Here is a 16,732-nt window from a genome sequence, read left to right on the forward strand (position 1 = left end):
AATAAATTAATTGTGATCCCTTTACATTTGTTGTACATGAGGAAAATTGTGTCAAATATCACTGAAGCCCATCACTGATACATGACTGTGATGTTTGAACAACTGATGGACATTATAGGACCTTATAGAGTAGTAATTGAAAAAAGGTTTTAGAATTCATGAATAGGTCTGTAAGTGACTAACAAATACAGTGGTCTGGAAGGAATCTCAAACTCAGGAAGTGCTTAAGCTGCCAATTGCCTATAACCAGGAAAAGAGTTATTTTCTCTTATTCTCTTTTCATAAACATCTGTTACGGCTACTGTTGAAAACAGGATGTTGGGATAGATGGACTTGACTGAGTATAAGATGATGTCTGTTCCAACTTTAATAGCATTTTCGACAGCTGGTGCCCCAGATTTCCTTTTGTGATGTTTTAGCATTGATTGTTTATCAACTCATAACAATTTAGTAAAAAAACTAGTTAGTAGTATTCTATGGTTACTTCCATACAGGTTTATCACTAGGCTATTCTAGCAATAATGTTAGGCTTCCTAGTGTTCTGAGGAGGAATTTGAAAGCCTTTTTCATGCGCAAATTTGCCATGATGGATCTTGAGCTCGTTGTAAGGTAACCCTCTTTCCATGCTACAGAATATTTTGCTCTTTCTTGGGTAGACAAGATCTATATGGTTTATGAATTAATTCCTACAATCATATTGCAGCCTTGAAGTAGGTTGTATTGCTTGCATAAGCAAAATTTCCAAGAACTTCAAAGCAGTTTGATAACTGTTTTAAAACATATGTAGCCTTTTAGCATTCTCTGATTTATGTTTCTTCTAATTTAGTAAGCTGTTTCATGTCCGGCCTGTAACTCAAGGAGATGTATATAGAGCTGAAACTGAAGAAATTCCTAAAATATTCCAGGTAAAAAGAAGTTTATTCTCATGTCTGTTTAATTCTCTTGGAAGTTTGGCAGCTTCTTTGAAAAGGGTATAAAAGTACATAGTGCTTCAACAATAACACAGCAGCATTCTTTTTCAGATTCTCTATGCTAATGAGGGGGAATGCAGGAAGGATTTGGAGGTAGAACCAGTACAGCCGGCAGAGAAGACAAATTTTCTAAATCACAAGGGCCATGAATTTATTCCCACATTATACCACTTTCCAGCCAACTGTGAGGCCTGTGCCAAACCTCTTTGGCATGTCTTCAAACCCCCTGCTGCCCTAGAATGTCGAAGATGCCATGTGAAGTGCCACAGAGACCACTTGGATAAAAAGGAGGAATTAATTGCACCATGCAAGGGTATACTCATGTTTTTTTCTGTTCTCTATTCTCTTCATGGTTTAGCCACACCTGTTAAACTATTGGAGGCAAATAAAAGCACTTTAGTTTAAAACTAAACCTAAAATTAGAGTTTTATCGTTTTAAATGTGGAAGATTAAAACAATAGGCTGTTACACTGCTTATGAACAGGCAGCTGTGGCAGTCCTCTGTAGCCTTCCATGGTGTAACTGATGGGGCTCTGCTGAGAGCCCTGAGAGCAAAAGGTTCCCTGAAGGTTTGTGCCCAAGTACTGGGCAGCTCCCTGGTTCCCAAATCATTCTCTCTGTACTTATACCCGGCCCACTTTAGGGACAGTTGCAGTGGTTGCATCACCAAACTCTGCTAAGATCTTGCAGAGTGGTTCTTCAGCCACCTCACAGATTGGAGTAAAGGTTTCTTCTCCGTGCTCCTGTGAAGTGGAGCATTCAGGGTGCGTACTCTGGAACTTGGCCATAAGGCATCCATACAACTTTTCAGCTTATTAAGACTGCAATTGGTGTAAGTTTTCTCAATTCTTGGATATTAATGGTAAGCTCAAGAATCTTAATGCAGACTGACAAATATTGAAGAATATTTTATTCATAATCTCCCCTGCTGTTTGTTATCTTTCAAAAATATATAAATAAATCCAATACAAGTATGGATATTTGTTCTTTCCAGTGGCACAGTTAGTATGTCATAATTCTGATTTTGATAACAAGTCCTGATTTTCACTGAATCATTTTCCTCCTTTTACAGTGAGTTACGATGTAACTTCAGCAAGAGATATGCTATTATTGGCATCCTGTCAAGATGAACAGAAGAAGTGGGTGACTCATTTAGTAAAGAAGATCCCTAAGACACCACCATCTACTTTTGTTCGTGCTTCTCCTAGAACTATGTCTACAAGATCCTCAGCAAATCAGTCATTCCGAAAAGTTGTTAAAAATACTTCTGGGAAAACCAGGTGAGAAATAAACTACAAGAACTAAGTATCTTTTTGATTAAAAAAGTGTCTGTGTATAAATCCTATTTAATGCGAAGTTATGAAATAATTCCACAGTTACGACTGTTGAACTGCTGATCTAAATCTCTGCTCAAATCCCAAAGGAAGGAGCAGACAGAATTCTCTTGCTATCACGGTAAATTTGTCGGTTCTTCGCATTTGGAAAGGTAGCGTAGAGTTGGTACCTGGCCTGCCAATACATGCAAGGGAGCTGGTTGCATTTTGTCCTGTTTAAAGGCAAGACTCAGCAAATATGTCAGCAACAGCATTTAACTGCAAGGAGTATCCATGTAGTCATCCCGTCCATGGATTGACTCATAGAGCCTGTGTAAGCTAAAAGTCTTCTGCAGATGGGGGTGAAGTGAAAAACTTTATAGATTCTCAGTCTGTTGTTAGGACATTTCTTTTGTTGGAAGGCTGCTTAGGTATTGGTTCCATTCTTTCTCCCTGCTTACTCATTCCCTGTCTTCTATTTCAGCAGTTGTTTTTGTAAGCTGTTTGTGACCCTGTGCATTAGCTGGGGCAAGATGTAAAATATGTTTTCTTAATGTTAGGTTACTGTAAGCTGATTTCAACCTGCCTTACCTTCCTCCTATAGTATGTGTGTCCCTTTCTCCCCAGCTAACTGATTGAATTGACAGTGTAAATGGAAACTAGTGTCTCAGTAGGGAAAGTCTTCCTAGATTGGCAGGGCTACCAAACATTCCTTGCACGAAAAAACCCTGAACTTTTGCATGTAAAGAGACACTGGGTGTATCATGAAACATCCTCCTGCAGAGGACCATATTTTATATGGTATTTCCAGTCAATATAATTTACTACCAGATTTACATTTAAATTTTGCTGTCTATTCTCAGCTTTATTTGCCTCAAGACCCATTAAAAACAGTCTGTAGTGTCTGAAATAGTATCCCTGATTTTACTGAAAAGTTTGTAAGCGAAAAGATACAAAGGGTGCTGATTTTCTTGTCCCTAAGACTTATGTCCTAAAACATAAGCAGTCACAGAATCATAGAGTGGTTTGGGTTGGAAGGGACCTTTTAAAGATCACCTAGTTCCAGTCCCCTTGCCATGGGGAAGGACACCTTCCACTAGATCAGCTCCATCTAATGTGGCCTTGAACGTTCCCAGGGATCATAGTTTTGAGATAGTAATATATTCAGTGAAGGTCCTCAAGATAAATTTCATTCAAGAAAATTACTTTAGGCCTCAAATACAAAGCTGTCAATATAAAAATCAGTAATGTTGCAGGCAGTTTGGTATTAGAGATGATAATCAATGCAACAGCGTGAGGAGACCAACATAAAAAGAAATCTGTGAGCAGCATGTTGTCTTAAGAACATGTAGCTGTGCCAGAGCCTTTGGGGGAGAAGTCATATTCACAAACACTGAACAAAGTCTCAGTTCACAAGTTACAGTTCAACTGGTAGGAACACAACAGAACCATGATGTAATTTTACATTTTTCAACACTGGCACTTAATCAAGCCAAAGTTCTGAAACACATAAACACTTCTGATGGGGAGATTTCCTGGGAAGTGGGCAGTTTTACCTACAGTCTTCTCTGTAAAAATCTGTTAAAAATAAGGGTGAGGGCAGTGGAAAAGCACATAGTGATAAACCTGAGCTAAGAATGACGGTAAAATCAGAGTTTCCTCACTGAATAGTGGCATCTTCTGTATTGTACCAAAAAAAGATAAATTAGTAATTGTTAATTCCCGGGGGTTTCAGTCATGTTTGTTATGTACTTACATTGTGTGTACTTGTGCAAGAGAATCTTGTTAAACTATTTATCTTGTCTACAAAGTGTCCATTTCTCTCAACTTCCAGAAAGTTTTATAAAGCTTTGTGGTATTTCCAAACTTATTTTTTCCTTCAGTCCTCAATTTTCCAAGATTTACTGAAAAGTGTTAGACCCTTCCAGAGGCTTTAGCCAGATACTTTAAGACTAATTCCCCCAAAATCAACCAACCAGCCAGAGGGGTTGGAAAGAATTATTTTTAATATGTTATTTACTTGCATCTTTAAGGTGTATTAACTGGAATAATCTAAAACAATACTTGGAAGATTCTAATTGTACGTTTTAGAAATCATCCTCTGTTTTTGAGTATACAGATTCTTTTCTCCGCCTTGTCAAGCCTTGCCTCGGTAAAGAAAGTGCATATTTCTTTGTTTCACAATTAGGTATTTAGAATTGAAGACTTTCTTTTCCAATAGACTCTTTGAGTTATATTCTGGGTATAGTTTCCTTTCCATTTATCCTTACAAGGTCCTCTGGTAGCTGTAATAACCAGCTTTAATTCATACTCTTAAATGGAAGAAAATCCGTTTTCTTAAATCAATTCTTTTCCACTCTCTCTTAATAGAAATGCTATCTTGGAGTTTCCTTTAGCAAGGACAGCTTTGCAGCTAATCTGTTATAGAATGAACAGATTTGCATATTTGAAAATTTGTAGTAGCTCTTAAAGGAAAGGCTCAGTTTGGGGAGATCGGTTATCCAGACCATTTCTGTTATTAATCCTGTTTGTCCTGTGACAGTGTTACAGAATCATAGAAATACACAAGTAGTGAATGGAACTTTTTTAAGAAATGAGAAACACCATCATTAAAGCTCTGGTTTTAAAATCCTAAAGATCCAATGAGGATCCTAAAGATCTAATAGCTCACCAGCAGCAGAAGGAGGATGGTTGCACATTCCTGAGCTTTATCCTTTGTCAGTTCATGGTTCACGGATTACCAGAGTCAACTGATCTATTTTTCAGCAGAAAATTAATCCAGGAATGTTTTGACTAAAGGAAAGCCAAAAAACCCAAAGCATAACAACAAAAAAACCCCCAACCCTCACGCCACAGAAGAAAAGCATGTGGTTTTCTGTTGGATTCGGAAGTTGCAGTGGTTTGTGGAAGAGTCTCAAGAATGAAAGGAGGAAGGGTGAAGTCTTGCACTAGTGAAGTATCAGGTCAGATCAACTGTTCAGAATACTTCAGTCTTGCATTTTCTGCATCTACCCCAGTGTACTGCCTGTGTTGCCACCCTTCCCCATCACCCAGGGAGATCTTCCAAGTTCTTGGGAAGAAATAAAGCTGTGAGGTTTTCTGTCAATTCAGAAGTTAATACCTGCATGGTATCTTATCTCTTTGACTGCTTGGATTTATCTAACAGACAGATCCCACGGATGTGGATCAGACAGAAAACATTTATATCACTCTTTTAGACTGACCCCAAATCCGTCAGTGAGTCTGATGACGTAACTGATATTTGACCCTAGAATTTTGCTTCTTAATGATGTCAAATACTGACAGAGCTTCTTAGAAAAAACAATTAATTATAGGAAACTCTGTTTCAATGCTGCATATTGTAGGCACTGACTATGGGGGAAGAATCATATTGAGATAAAGCCATTTAGAGAGGCACAGCACTTGACCAGCGAGGGTGCTGGGTATGTGCGTGTTCCCGGCCTGTTGTGCTGCATGGAGATGTGTGCAGGGGGCAGGTGGGGAGCCCCTGCACCTTGCTGATGCTTGAGGAGCTGCTTGTGGCATGTCCCCATCAGACAGCTGCCACTGGGTTGACTGGGATGTAATGGAGCTTGTGTGGCACCTGCAGGGCAGTGTGAGCAACTAATGAAATGATTCAGAGTTATACTGAACAAAGAAGCATTAGGAAAAGGCCAGGTAGGAACTTCTCTTTCTGGCTATTCTACTGTGGACATTTTTGTGGCTTTCTCAGACAAATTTGTTGTTAGTTGTATCTATGAAGTAGACAAGTGCTGGTGTGATGGAGTATGCCCAGCCTGTGTCCTCATACCATTGCATATTTTACCCCATATGTTTAGAATGAAGAGGCATTGGATTTATTGGATTTATTTTAGGAAAATTCACTTCCGATGTACCAGATGTTTAAATTTAGATTATTAAATAAATTTGCAATGGATCTTATGTACTGAACACTTACCGTGATTGCATGGTAGCTGAGCTAATCTGACAGAGCATTTCCCCTCTGTGTCTTCCTTCCCTGCTTTTCTCTCAGTGGATCCTGGGGAAGTGCTTGAAATGATCCATTTTGGACCTTTCCATGAAGGTCCACAATTCAGTTTCCTGACTGTCAAAAATGTGTAGACTTACTTTGCTGAGCTAGTGAGTGGATCAGCATGCTAAGAAGAAGTGCAGTGATTGCCAAAGCTGAGGGCTGGTAAATAGGAGGGTCAGGAAGGTGATAAAGTGAGGAAACAGCAGCAACAGCAGGCTCTTTTCCTTTCAGGAGGCAGCAAACTGTTAGATCTGCTTTTCTGAACTCAAGACTCTGCACCCTGCAGTTCTCCTCACCTCTTAGGCAGGGGAGCAGGAGAAGCAGTGATGATTTGTATGGGATACACATGTTAAGTATCTGAAAATTGTTCTCTTATCAGGCAGTATAGCAGAACTTGCCCTCGGTGATGGAGTCCTACCATGTAAGCAGGCATTGCCTATTTTGTGGAACTGATACAGACATTAACACATGCTTGAAGACATTTCAGTCCATTTCATTCGGGGTCTGACTCACCTTTCTTTGCTGTTGGTAGACAGCACTTCCTTGACTTAATGGAGAGGTGTCTCAGACCCACTGAAAGAAGCTTCACATATAAAAGTTCATCTTAAGTTCTATTCCTCATTTTAATAACTTACCACTAATAAATATGAATCAGAACTTCTTGATGAACTCGCTGGCATTTGCAGCACTGCTTCGAGATTGGAAACTACACTTCATAGTTCATAGAATGCTGATTTATTCACATTGTATCAGCACAGCCGAGGTGTTTTCTTTTGATCTATTTGGACTTGGGCACCTGGTCAAGTTAATGCATGTTTAAAACAGAAAACAACCAACCAAGCAACCAAAATTCCTGTGCATCAGGTGAGCTCTGGCAGCTGCATGCGCGTGCTCTTAGCCTAGAGAGCCTTTTCTTGTCCTGCAAGTGAAAGAGGGTCACCTAGCATTTGCCATGAATACACCCATAATTGTTTACTGTTCATCACTTGGAAAGCTGCAGTAATATTATTATCATCTGTCTGATCTCTGTGTTCATTTAATGTTGTTTGAAATTAAGAAGAGTTTGTGGAAGATCATATAGGTGCGATCCTAGTATTGTACCGTGTCAGTTGAAAAAAATACTCCATTAACATGAAGTATTTTCTTCATGAAGCTCTTGGCAAACATGCACTGATGTTATGAAGCTAATTTTTATATTTGTTATTAATTGTCTGTTTTCTTCTTTGTTCCAGCTAACCACATGTACAGTGCTTAATGGAATCTCATGGGATGCAGTCAGAGAAACAGGGCTTTTTTTAACCACACAGAGCAGTGCAGACAGGCTGTTGTTCCTTTCAACATAACTATCACAGGCTTCAGGGTTAAGATTGCTATTACTGTCTCCTCCTTGCTTTGGCACAAAAGCACGCTGAGGGTGTTTAATTGCGGGTTTGCCTCAAGGTAGATTAGATTAATTATTACTATGTAATGCAAGTTAAAGCAAATAAAGCTTAGCTAGGTGTATAAAAAAAAAAAAAGAGGTGCTGCCTTTTTGGATTTTTAAAAAAAGCCTGTCAATCACAATGAAATGCAGCCAACTTTCTTCATACCAGTGAAAGAAAAGGACTGTTAACCCTGTGAAGGGGATATTTATGTCAAGATGAGCATATGAAACCGAGTAGAAGAGGAAGGTTTCTCAATGAGAAGGACTGCAATTGCTTTCAAGACTCTAAGTTGTGCTCTTGAAGACTGCAGAACTAGCTTAAAATGAAGCCTTATCACTTGAACTTCAGTGCCTTCACTGCAGAGTTCTTTACAGCCTTAATGCTAACCACCCACTATGGAATGGATCAAAGTGTTAAATATTTTGCATTATGCTTTACAAAATACTGATGCAGCAGGTTTGTAAAGGGGGGAAACAAGTAATTGCCTTTAATCTATGCATTTTTGCCAAGCCATACTGAATTATTTTATTGTTAGAGGCATTAGAAACTAACAGCAAAAAGAACCACGGAGTTTGGAAGCATATTTTGGGGTACATCATTTCTATAACTGTATAATGTATTGCCTTACAATTTTAAATGATAACGTACATTAAGTTAACAAACATTTAAGAAATATATGCACTGTTTGAACTGTAAATTATTCTTAGAACACTTTTACTTGGTTTTACATTGTTCTTTTAGTGCCTTGATTTGAGATAATTGTATTATTGCCATGTCAATAAATGTAGAAACCTAAAACTAAAGAAACCTCTAAAAAACTGTTGCATATCAGTAGTTTTTACTGAATTTTAATTGGTTGAAGTATTTGTAGATGCTAGATGCATTTTCTAAATTAAGTACAATCTTTGAATGAGAATTCCTCTTACAAAGAAAGACTGATTCTGGTTCATAAGCCAAGAGATGTGTAGGCAATGCAAACAAAAAGCATATGACGCAAAACTCTGGATAATTCAGGAATTTCAGTAAATGCTGTCAGACTCTTGCTTTGTAGCAGGAATACATTCATGGTATGGGCAGTATGGTTTTATTTTATTTTATTTCTTAACCAAATACCTCCTCAGTAATTTATAATGGCTTTGCAGTTATGTATTAAATAAGAAGCACTGGAAAACTGATTCGTCCTTAGGACGATTTGCATGTTTCAAGTGGTATTGAAAGCCGCACTGATGGATATGTAATAATAAACATATCTGTTATTAATATGGTAATGACTCTGTGCTCATTTAATGAGAAATAAAGTAATTTATGGAAAGACCCTTTTGAAAACGACTGGCATGGTGTTTTCTCCTGACTGCAGCTTAAACATCTTTCTAAGCATTCAGACATTGCAGCAGCTTCCTGGTACAAGGTGCACTTACACTGTAACACTTAGGAGACTCTGAAATGTTTTGGGGTTTTTTTTAGTATTCTACATCAATAAGTAAATACCACATTAAATTTAATTATTTCATTCCCTTATTCTCCTGGCCTGCCTAATTTTAAAATTAGTAGCCTAATTTATATTTATTATTCAACCACCACCCTAAGCTGGCCTTTTCGTTGCTTCATCCTTCATGATGCCAGTTTGAAGCTTCAGAAATCCCAGTTATTTGGGGGAGGGAACATTGTTCAAAAGACAAGGTGGGTTGTGGGTGGGGGTTTTTGGGGTTAGGTTTGTTTGGGTTTTTTTAGAACAGCCTGTTCATCCCATGAAGCTACTGTCCCTAAATCTCCCTGGGTAATCTGCCAAGACCTGCAGAACAATAGAGCAGTAAGGACATGAATGATTGTATGTCCTTTGAAGGTCAAAGGGCCGGGAAGTATAGATAAATAGAAGCAGTTGATGTGGTAATTTCAGGAAGTTCCTCTATGCTGAGATTGCTGTATCAGAAGTGTCAGCAATTTCAAAGCTGTGGCTGGAGCACACTAAAGACAACCTTCCATATAACCAGTCACGTCGTGAGCTTGTCAAGCAATACAAGGAATAATTATGACCTGCTTTAATCTACTGTCACATACTGAGAAGGGAAATAATAAAGTATAATGATTAAACATATCTTACATAAATACATACATTACGATAGGAAATTTGGAGCAGGAGGGAAGGCCTGTGGTATCTCCAGACCCAGATTAGATTGTGGATTGCTTTTTTGCTTTCCTTTAGGTGTAACTGGCTACCTCTACAGGGTCAACCCTTGCTTGAGTAATTTTATTAATAAAAAAAAGCAATGTCTTGTAATTTCATATTTCATTAATCTGAAAAATAGCAAAAACTTCATTATGAATAGATAATGACTAGTGGGTAGGATTGTGGAAAAATTATTTTGCTCTACAGATTGGCACCTACTGTCACTTTCGTAGTTTTTTAGCAATGCTGAAGTTCTGCAGTTCTTTTTAAATGCTGATTTTGCTTGGGAAAGCAGCAGCAGACATAATGAAGTGTAAAATTACATTGACTAGTGTGTCTGGGATAAATTGCAGCTAAAATGCTTTAATAATAAAGTCTAGACGTGCAAATTACAGTTTGTGTGTTCGGGTACACTGATGTTGGCACTTGTTTACTGTAAGCAAGGTGCCTGTCTACAGCAATAGCTATACTTCGAATAAGAAATTCAGCCAAAGGTTTCTACTGCTAGGAAAAGTAATGCTTACGATCTCAACTGTGCAAACAGATATTTCAGGCAAAAATTATCTGTTACAAAACTTTCAGGAAGCATCAGCTTTACCATCCAGAAAAAAGCAATCTGTGCTGCCATGTTCACTACAGCTCCACTTAATCCGACTCTTGCCACATTATTTTGCTTTTACTCCTGTCACTAATGATTCCTCTTACAGCAGGGGGACATTTTGCTTACACTCATCTAATACAGCACCAGAAAGTCATCAAGACATGTGACCATGTAAGCTGTGAGGAGCTGGCATAAATCAGCCTGGCTTCCTTCATACCGGTGACACTATAGTTTTACATGCTCCTTGACAAATCAAGTCTAGATTCCTATATGATTGGTTTTTTGTTGATTTGCCTCTACCTTTTTTTCATACTTTTTTTACAACAAGTTCATTAACATCGGTAAAATGCCAAAATCTCTTTTTCATTCCCTCTTCAAGCCGCCATATTTCTCCTAGACAATAAGAAATGGTAAGAGTAACTAGCAAAACAGCATGGTAATAAAAGGATAGGGCCTCTCCCGTAGGTGGGATTTAGCTACAGTAGTCACTGAGGCTGTAGCCAGAAGCAATTGGGGAATTGGTAAGCGAGAGGTGGGGCAGCAGGTGCTGAGCTTTCCTCTGAGCTGGTGAACACTACTGGGATTTTCTTTTTTTTAATGTATTAGTTACAAACATAAAAAATGCAAATAGTTTTGTTCTTGTTCCTTCCCCCCCATGTGCCCCCAAAATGCAAAAAGTTTGAAAACCACTGAAATGGAAGAGGTAACACGGAAATGGGGTATACTGCGTATATTACTTAAAACACCTCCTGGGTTGCTGTGCATTCTTTACCCTGCCATTTTCTATATCATCTGTTATTAGCAGTCCCCTTATTGATGCTGTGTTTTAGTTTGTAGCAGCTGTGAGATAGGGATCAAGTGTAGCAGTGGCTTTCAGGTTGGGCGTGCCATGGCTGTGCCATACCCTGGATCCCTCCTGCATGGGCAGCCACGGTAGTCTCTGTTCGGGCCCCGCCCAGCCCTGCATGGTGCTGGGAAGACCGTGTGCACCCGACTTGTGTTCAAGCATCTGGTTTCTGTTCCTCTTTTTCTGGGCACTCATTTGGAGACAGTCAAGGTTTGCAGTGCAGGGAATTGAAATGCTTACATTTATCATGGAAAAGAACTTTTAAACATGTAAAACACTGTAGTGTACCAGGACACTGGAATACTAGACCTAAACCACTTACAACTACTATTTTTTTGAGTTTAATTTACATGGAAATTATCTGGAAGACGGCAGTTGATACTGTGATTGGATCCTACCTGTGCTGCGAATACACAGTCATTAAAACGTTTCAAGCCTGAAGATACATAGAAGATACACTGAAGCTGTGGAAGCCTCATCCCTGTAAGTGTTGAAGGCCAGGTGGATGGGGCCCTGGGCAATCTGATCTAGTGGATGACATCCCTGCACACGGTCCCTTCCAGCACAAACCATTCTATGATACACAGACAGGTTCCCATGAACATTATGTCCCCCACAGAAAACAAAATGTACATTAATAAATGCACCTGTCAACATATCGGATAATACATCTCGCCCTTTAAGGAAACAAAAAATGTAAATGCAGTATTTTAACTCCCCAGTCTCTGATTATTTAAAATGAATCTTTGTTCTGTTACAGGCATTACAAAGGTGCCTAAAGCATGCCTTGGAAAGGGGTTTGCTTCCTCACACCTTTCACTGTATCACAGCACCTGCTTGTACTGTTTGAGAATACACCTACCACTTGTGCTCGTCAGAACTGGGCCAAGGGAGATTTCACAGTGTAAAAGCCTTTTCTAAACAGATCTGGACTTGCTCTGACCCATCTTCTAGCATTATAAATCCTGCCAGGCCTGTTGGCCTGCAGCACAGTATTTTGCTATCGACACAGCCCCAACTTTTGGATCCACGCTGGCTTGCATCCATCCAGCTCAAGATGGGAAGGAGCCATGCTCGGATGGGCCTGCAACTGGCCAGAGAGAAACAGCCAGGGCAGGCAGATGCTGATGACCAAGGTTCCCTCAGGGCCTGTTTTCACTAAAAGAAAAATGCATTTAATAATATTCAATCGATTTTTTCCATTTCAATGTCATCAAGGTAATCTGTATTTCGTATGTATAGATCAGGTTGCACTCTTTTTCTCTACACTCCTTGTGACAGTTTGTGTAAGATTCAGGGAAACCAGCATCTATTGATTACCTCCTTAAGGAAAAAGGCACGCAGCTGTTACTGCAGGAAGAGGCCTACACGGTCTGGGAGGAAAGAAGAGGGAGGTAGTGGTTTTTCACCTTGCAGAGGTTGGGATGATTTTTCCTGTAGATACAACCCCCGATGCTTCTCTTTCAGCACAGCACCATCTAGTGCCTGTCTCAAATCCTGGAAATGCACTGTCTGTGACTGCCTGGGCCTTGATCCACTAAGGGTTGGTTACTCTAAAGGGGAGAATGTGTTCAGTGCCACTTCAGACAATAGAGCATCCCACTTCCATTTAGCAGTCCCAAATAAACCGCCTCTATGTAGGTCACTGTTGGTGTTAAGAGGCTACACTGGAGACATCCCAGACTCACAGGCAGGCAGCTGGGGTCTGCTCTCACTTGAATAGATGATCTGCAGGATCTCACCCTAGAATGGGATTAAAGATTTTCTAGAAAGCTCCTTTCAGCAAGTCTAAGTAACAGAAGATTCATCACTCTTGCTGGCCAACTTTATCAATATTTAAATTGCCTCAGTAATTGGAAACTCCACCTTAATTCAAGATCCAGATTAATTTCAGCATAACACCAATTGAAGCTTCTCTGTGAAATGCATTCCTTGGTCCTCCCACACCTCCTTTTCACATCTAGGAGCCTACACTGAATAAAATCAACTTTTGCTCTTCTCCATGACAGTCAGAAAAGACTGAAATTTTAAGCCAAGACTGAAATTTCTAAGCCTTCCATTTTAAGGCTTACTTTCAAACTTTGGATTGTCTTTATGGCCATTTTGTATATCATTCTTCTACTGTTTGGAATTGAAAATCACATTTGATGAACAGCACATTTATCAAGGAAAGATCCTTCTTTTTTTGGATACCACTTCTGTGGCAAAAGCAGGACCAGAAGTGCACATGCAGACAACCAGATGGTGATATAAGCTGTGTCAGAAGCTCTTAAGAGCTGCAGATGTAAGCAGCAGAGGACTGCCAGGTTCCAAGAGGTGGTATCTAGGAGGGGTCCAAGGAAGAGATGTTTCTTTCTGGCATGGTCTCCCTTTTTGTATGTTTAAGCACTGCTTTGGGTTCTTTAATCACAGCCTAATACTGAGAGCTTTCGTAGCAGTTGAGACTTGTGTGTCTCCATATCTACTGGTTTCAGTATCTTTAAAACTTGAAGGATTTTGTCCTGAAGGCTCCTGGCTGTTGCCATCACACTCATGTTTCAGTACTCCTTCACCGAGTCTCAAAATCATTGCTGGTAGATTAGTCATCCCCTCTCTCCCCTCAGTAAAGTTCTTCTGTTTACAGTTTTATCTCTCGCTCCATCTTCTCTTATAAACCAAACGTATTTCATCCACGACACCTTTTTATTTTTTCTGCCTCCCTCCCCCTGCCTTGTGCAATCACAGCGGATTTGGGCAGACCCCCCAGGGGGTCCATAAGCCCACCTCAGCTCTCACAGAATCGGTGAGTTGCAAGGGACCACAGCAGGTCATCTGGCCCAACCTCCCTGCTCAACCTGGGTCATCCCAGAGCACATGGCACAGGATTGTGTCCAGACAGTTCTGGAATATCTCCAGTAAAGGAGACTCCACAACTTCTCCGGGCAATCTGTTCCAGTGCCTGGTCACCAGCACAGTAAAGAAGTTCTTTATATTCAGGTGGAACTTCCCGTGCATCACTTTCTGTCCACTGCCTCTTGTCCTATTGCTTGGCACCACCGAGCAGAGCCTGGCTCCATCCTCTTGACACCCTTCCTTCAGATATTTATAGACATTAAAGACGTCCCCTCTCAGTCGTCTCTTTGTAAAGCCAAACAGGCCCAAATCTCTCAGCCTTTCCTCGTGAGATACTCCAGTCCCCCTGATCATGTCTGTTGCCCTCCTCTGGACCCGCTCCAGGGGCTCCACGTCTCTCTCGTACGAACTGGACACACTCTCCCTCCAGCCTTGCGCTCCCCACATCCATGTTCCCCGTCCACGGCACCAACACCGGGGCCCATTTCCCGACCCCACGCAGACCCTACAGCGGCGGCTCTGCCCACGGCTCGCAGGTTTAACCGGACCCGGACCAGACCCGGACCCGGACCGGACCCGGACCAGACCGCAAGACCGCCGACCGACGCCGCCGCCCCGCTCCCGTGCGCGCTCACCGCTGCTGGCGGGGGGCCCCGCCGTCGCGGCGGTGCGCGCGCACAAGACAAGTACGCCCGCCCGCTCCGCCGAGCGGCCGCGCAGTATGCAGCGTCAAATCCCGGGGCTGGTTTTGAATGAGACCCCGAGCGGGGCCGGACCCGACCGCCGACAACCGCCCGCCCTGCTGCCGTCATCCGCCCGACAGCGCCGCTCCCCGCCGCGCTTCCCCCTTTCACTTCCCTGCCCGCCCGGACACGCCCGCTCCGCCATGGCGCCTTTCTCAGGTGAGCGCGCCCGCGCCCGCGCACTCACGGCGGCCCTTCCCGGGCGGGGAGCGTGGCGGTTGCCGCCCAGGGCAGCGGAGCGGAGCGCCGCAACACGTGATGCGCCGGTCTCCGGCAACACCGGCCGCGGCGGGAGCGCCCGTGCAGGCGCGGCCCGGCCGAGGAGCGGGGCGGGAGGGAGGAGTGCTGGCCTGGCCCTGTGGGTGGCTGGGAGGGAGGAAGGGAGGGCGGGTGTCTCACACGTCCCGCGGGTCTCGGCACTGCCCTGTCTCGGCTTTTTTGGGTTTTCTGCTAAAAGAGAAGTGGTGCTGCCCGTCAGGTGAGCCGGAGTTCTGCATCCGTGCCTCCGAATTTGTTTAGGTGCGTCTACCTCTGCTCTTTTAAATCCATTATGTTCCAGGTAAAACTGGAGGAATCACAAACTCAGATAGGTTGGAAAAGACCTCTGAGATCATCGAGTCCAACCTATGATGGATCACCACCTTGTCAACTAGACCATGGTACTAAGTGCCACATCCAGTCTTTCCTTAAACACCTCCAGGGATGGTGACTCCACCACCTCCCTGGGTAGTGCATTCCAGTGGATAATCACCCCTTCTATGGAGAAATTCTTCCCGATGTCTAACCTAAACCTCAAGTTAAAGCTTACTTAAATTGTACTGCGTTCCTCTTGCCCTCCTTGCCGTGAGGCAAAGTTTCTATGGAAGTCACTTCCATAGACACTCCAGTGACACTTCCTTGCTTATATCTCACAGGTCTGGTCTGTTGGGGCTTTTTAGTTTTTTTAAGTTGTACATGGCATCAGTACACAGTTTCTCCACTATTTTAATTGTGGTTGTCAAACTGAGATGCTTATGTCAGTATAACAGAACTTTTCCTGAACTCATCCACATTTTGTGGAGTCTTCCTCATTGGAGATATTCAAGAACTGTCTGGACATAATCCTGGCCCTGTGCTCTAGGACGACCCTGCTTAAGCAGGGAGATTGGACCAGATGACCCACTGTAGTTCCTTCTGACCTGACCCATTCTGTGGTCTGTGCGAGCTGTGTTTTCTGATCAGTGGGGAAAATATGTCCTTCCTTTTTCTTACTTTCCATTATTTTCAAATTAACAAGTTTCTCTTTTGTTTTGGATGAAGTCTTGGTTGCGTTCTCTTAAGAGAAGACACTCATGCTTTTCAGTTCCTCCTCTTGAGTGCTGAGTTGTCAAAACCAGCACTGACACTGACAAAACCACCAGTGACACTACAGATTAATAATTGCTAACTCTTCTGCATAGTTAGCAGTGGATGCATGACTGTTCAAAAATTCAAAACCCAAAAATCTATGCAGCTGACTTGTTCGGTGACTGAGTGGGTTGTCTTCCTGGAAAATGGGGAAAGCCGTGTGCTTGGTAGGTCTAAAATATGTGAAATAATAAATGTGTTTAAAAAACCCCAGAAGGTTGGGCAAATCAGAAGGTACTTTCTGCTAGAAATACTGAAAAGTCAGTCATTTGAGTTGCTTTGTAGACTAATTTAGTCTTAACTAATTTAGACTTACTTGTGATTATTCTATCATATTACACATCACAAGCACTGCATACATCTGAAATCTGAACCTTTTTGGAAGGGTTTTTTTAAATTATGACTTCTAAGAGTT

General features: G+C 41.7%; 1 protein-coding gene across 3 annotated transcripts in view; it reads left to right on the top strand.

Moving 5' to 3' along the window:
- The window catches only part of ROCK1 (Rho associated coiled-coil containing protein kinase 1), an 87,165-nt gene extending 78,098 nt beyond the window's left edge, over nt 1-9,067 (top strand). Inside the window, exons 30-34 of one of the 3 annotated variants that reach the window (XM_018081100.1) lie at nt 827-905; nt 1,023-1,284; nt 2,044-2,251; nt 6,697-6,738; nt 7,550-9,067. In XM_018081100.1, the coding sequence (XP_017936589.1) occupies nt 827-905; nt 1,023-1,284; nt 2,044-2,251; nt 6,697-6,724 (577 nt within the window). In that variant the 3' untranslated portion in view covers nt 6,725-6,738; nt 7,550-9,067. Of the gene's footprint in view, nt 1-826; nt 906-1,022; nt 1,285-2,043; nt 2,252-6,696; nt 6,739-7,549 lie in introns of those variants that run through there. The other 2 variants (XM_008928345.2, XR_001921778.1) reach the window with 2 other exon arrangements.
- The last annotated feature ends 7,665 nt before the right edge of the window (nt 9,068-16,732 follow it).

Source organism: Manacus vitellinus, unplaced genomic scaffold (assembly GCF_001715985.3).
Source record: "Manacus vitellinus isolate BGI_N305 unplaced genomic scaffold, ASM171598v3 scaffold_1_pilon, whole genome shotgun sequence".
Classification (NCBI taxonomy): domain Eukaryota; kingdom Metazoa; phylum Chordata; class Aves; order Passeriformes; family Pipridae; genus Manacus; species Manacus vitellinus.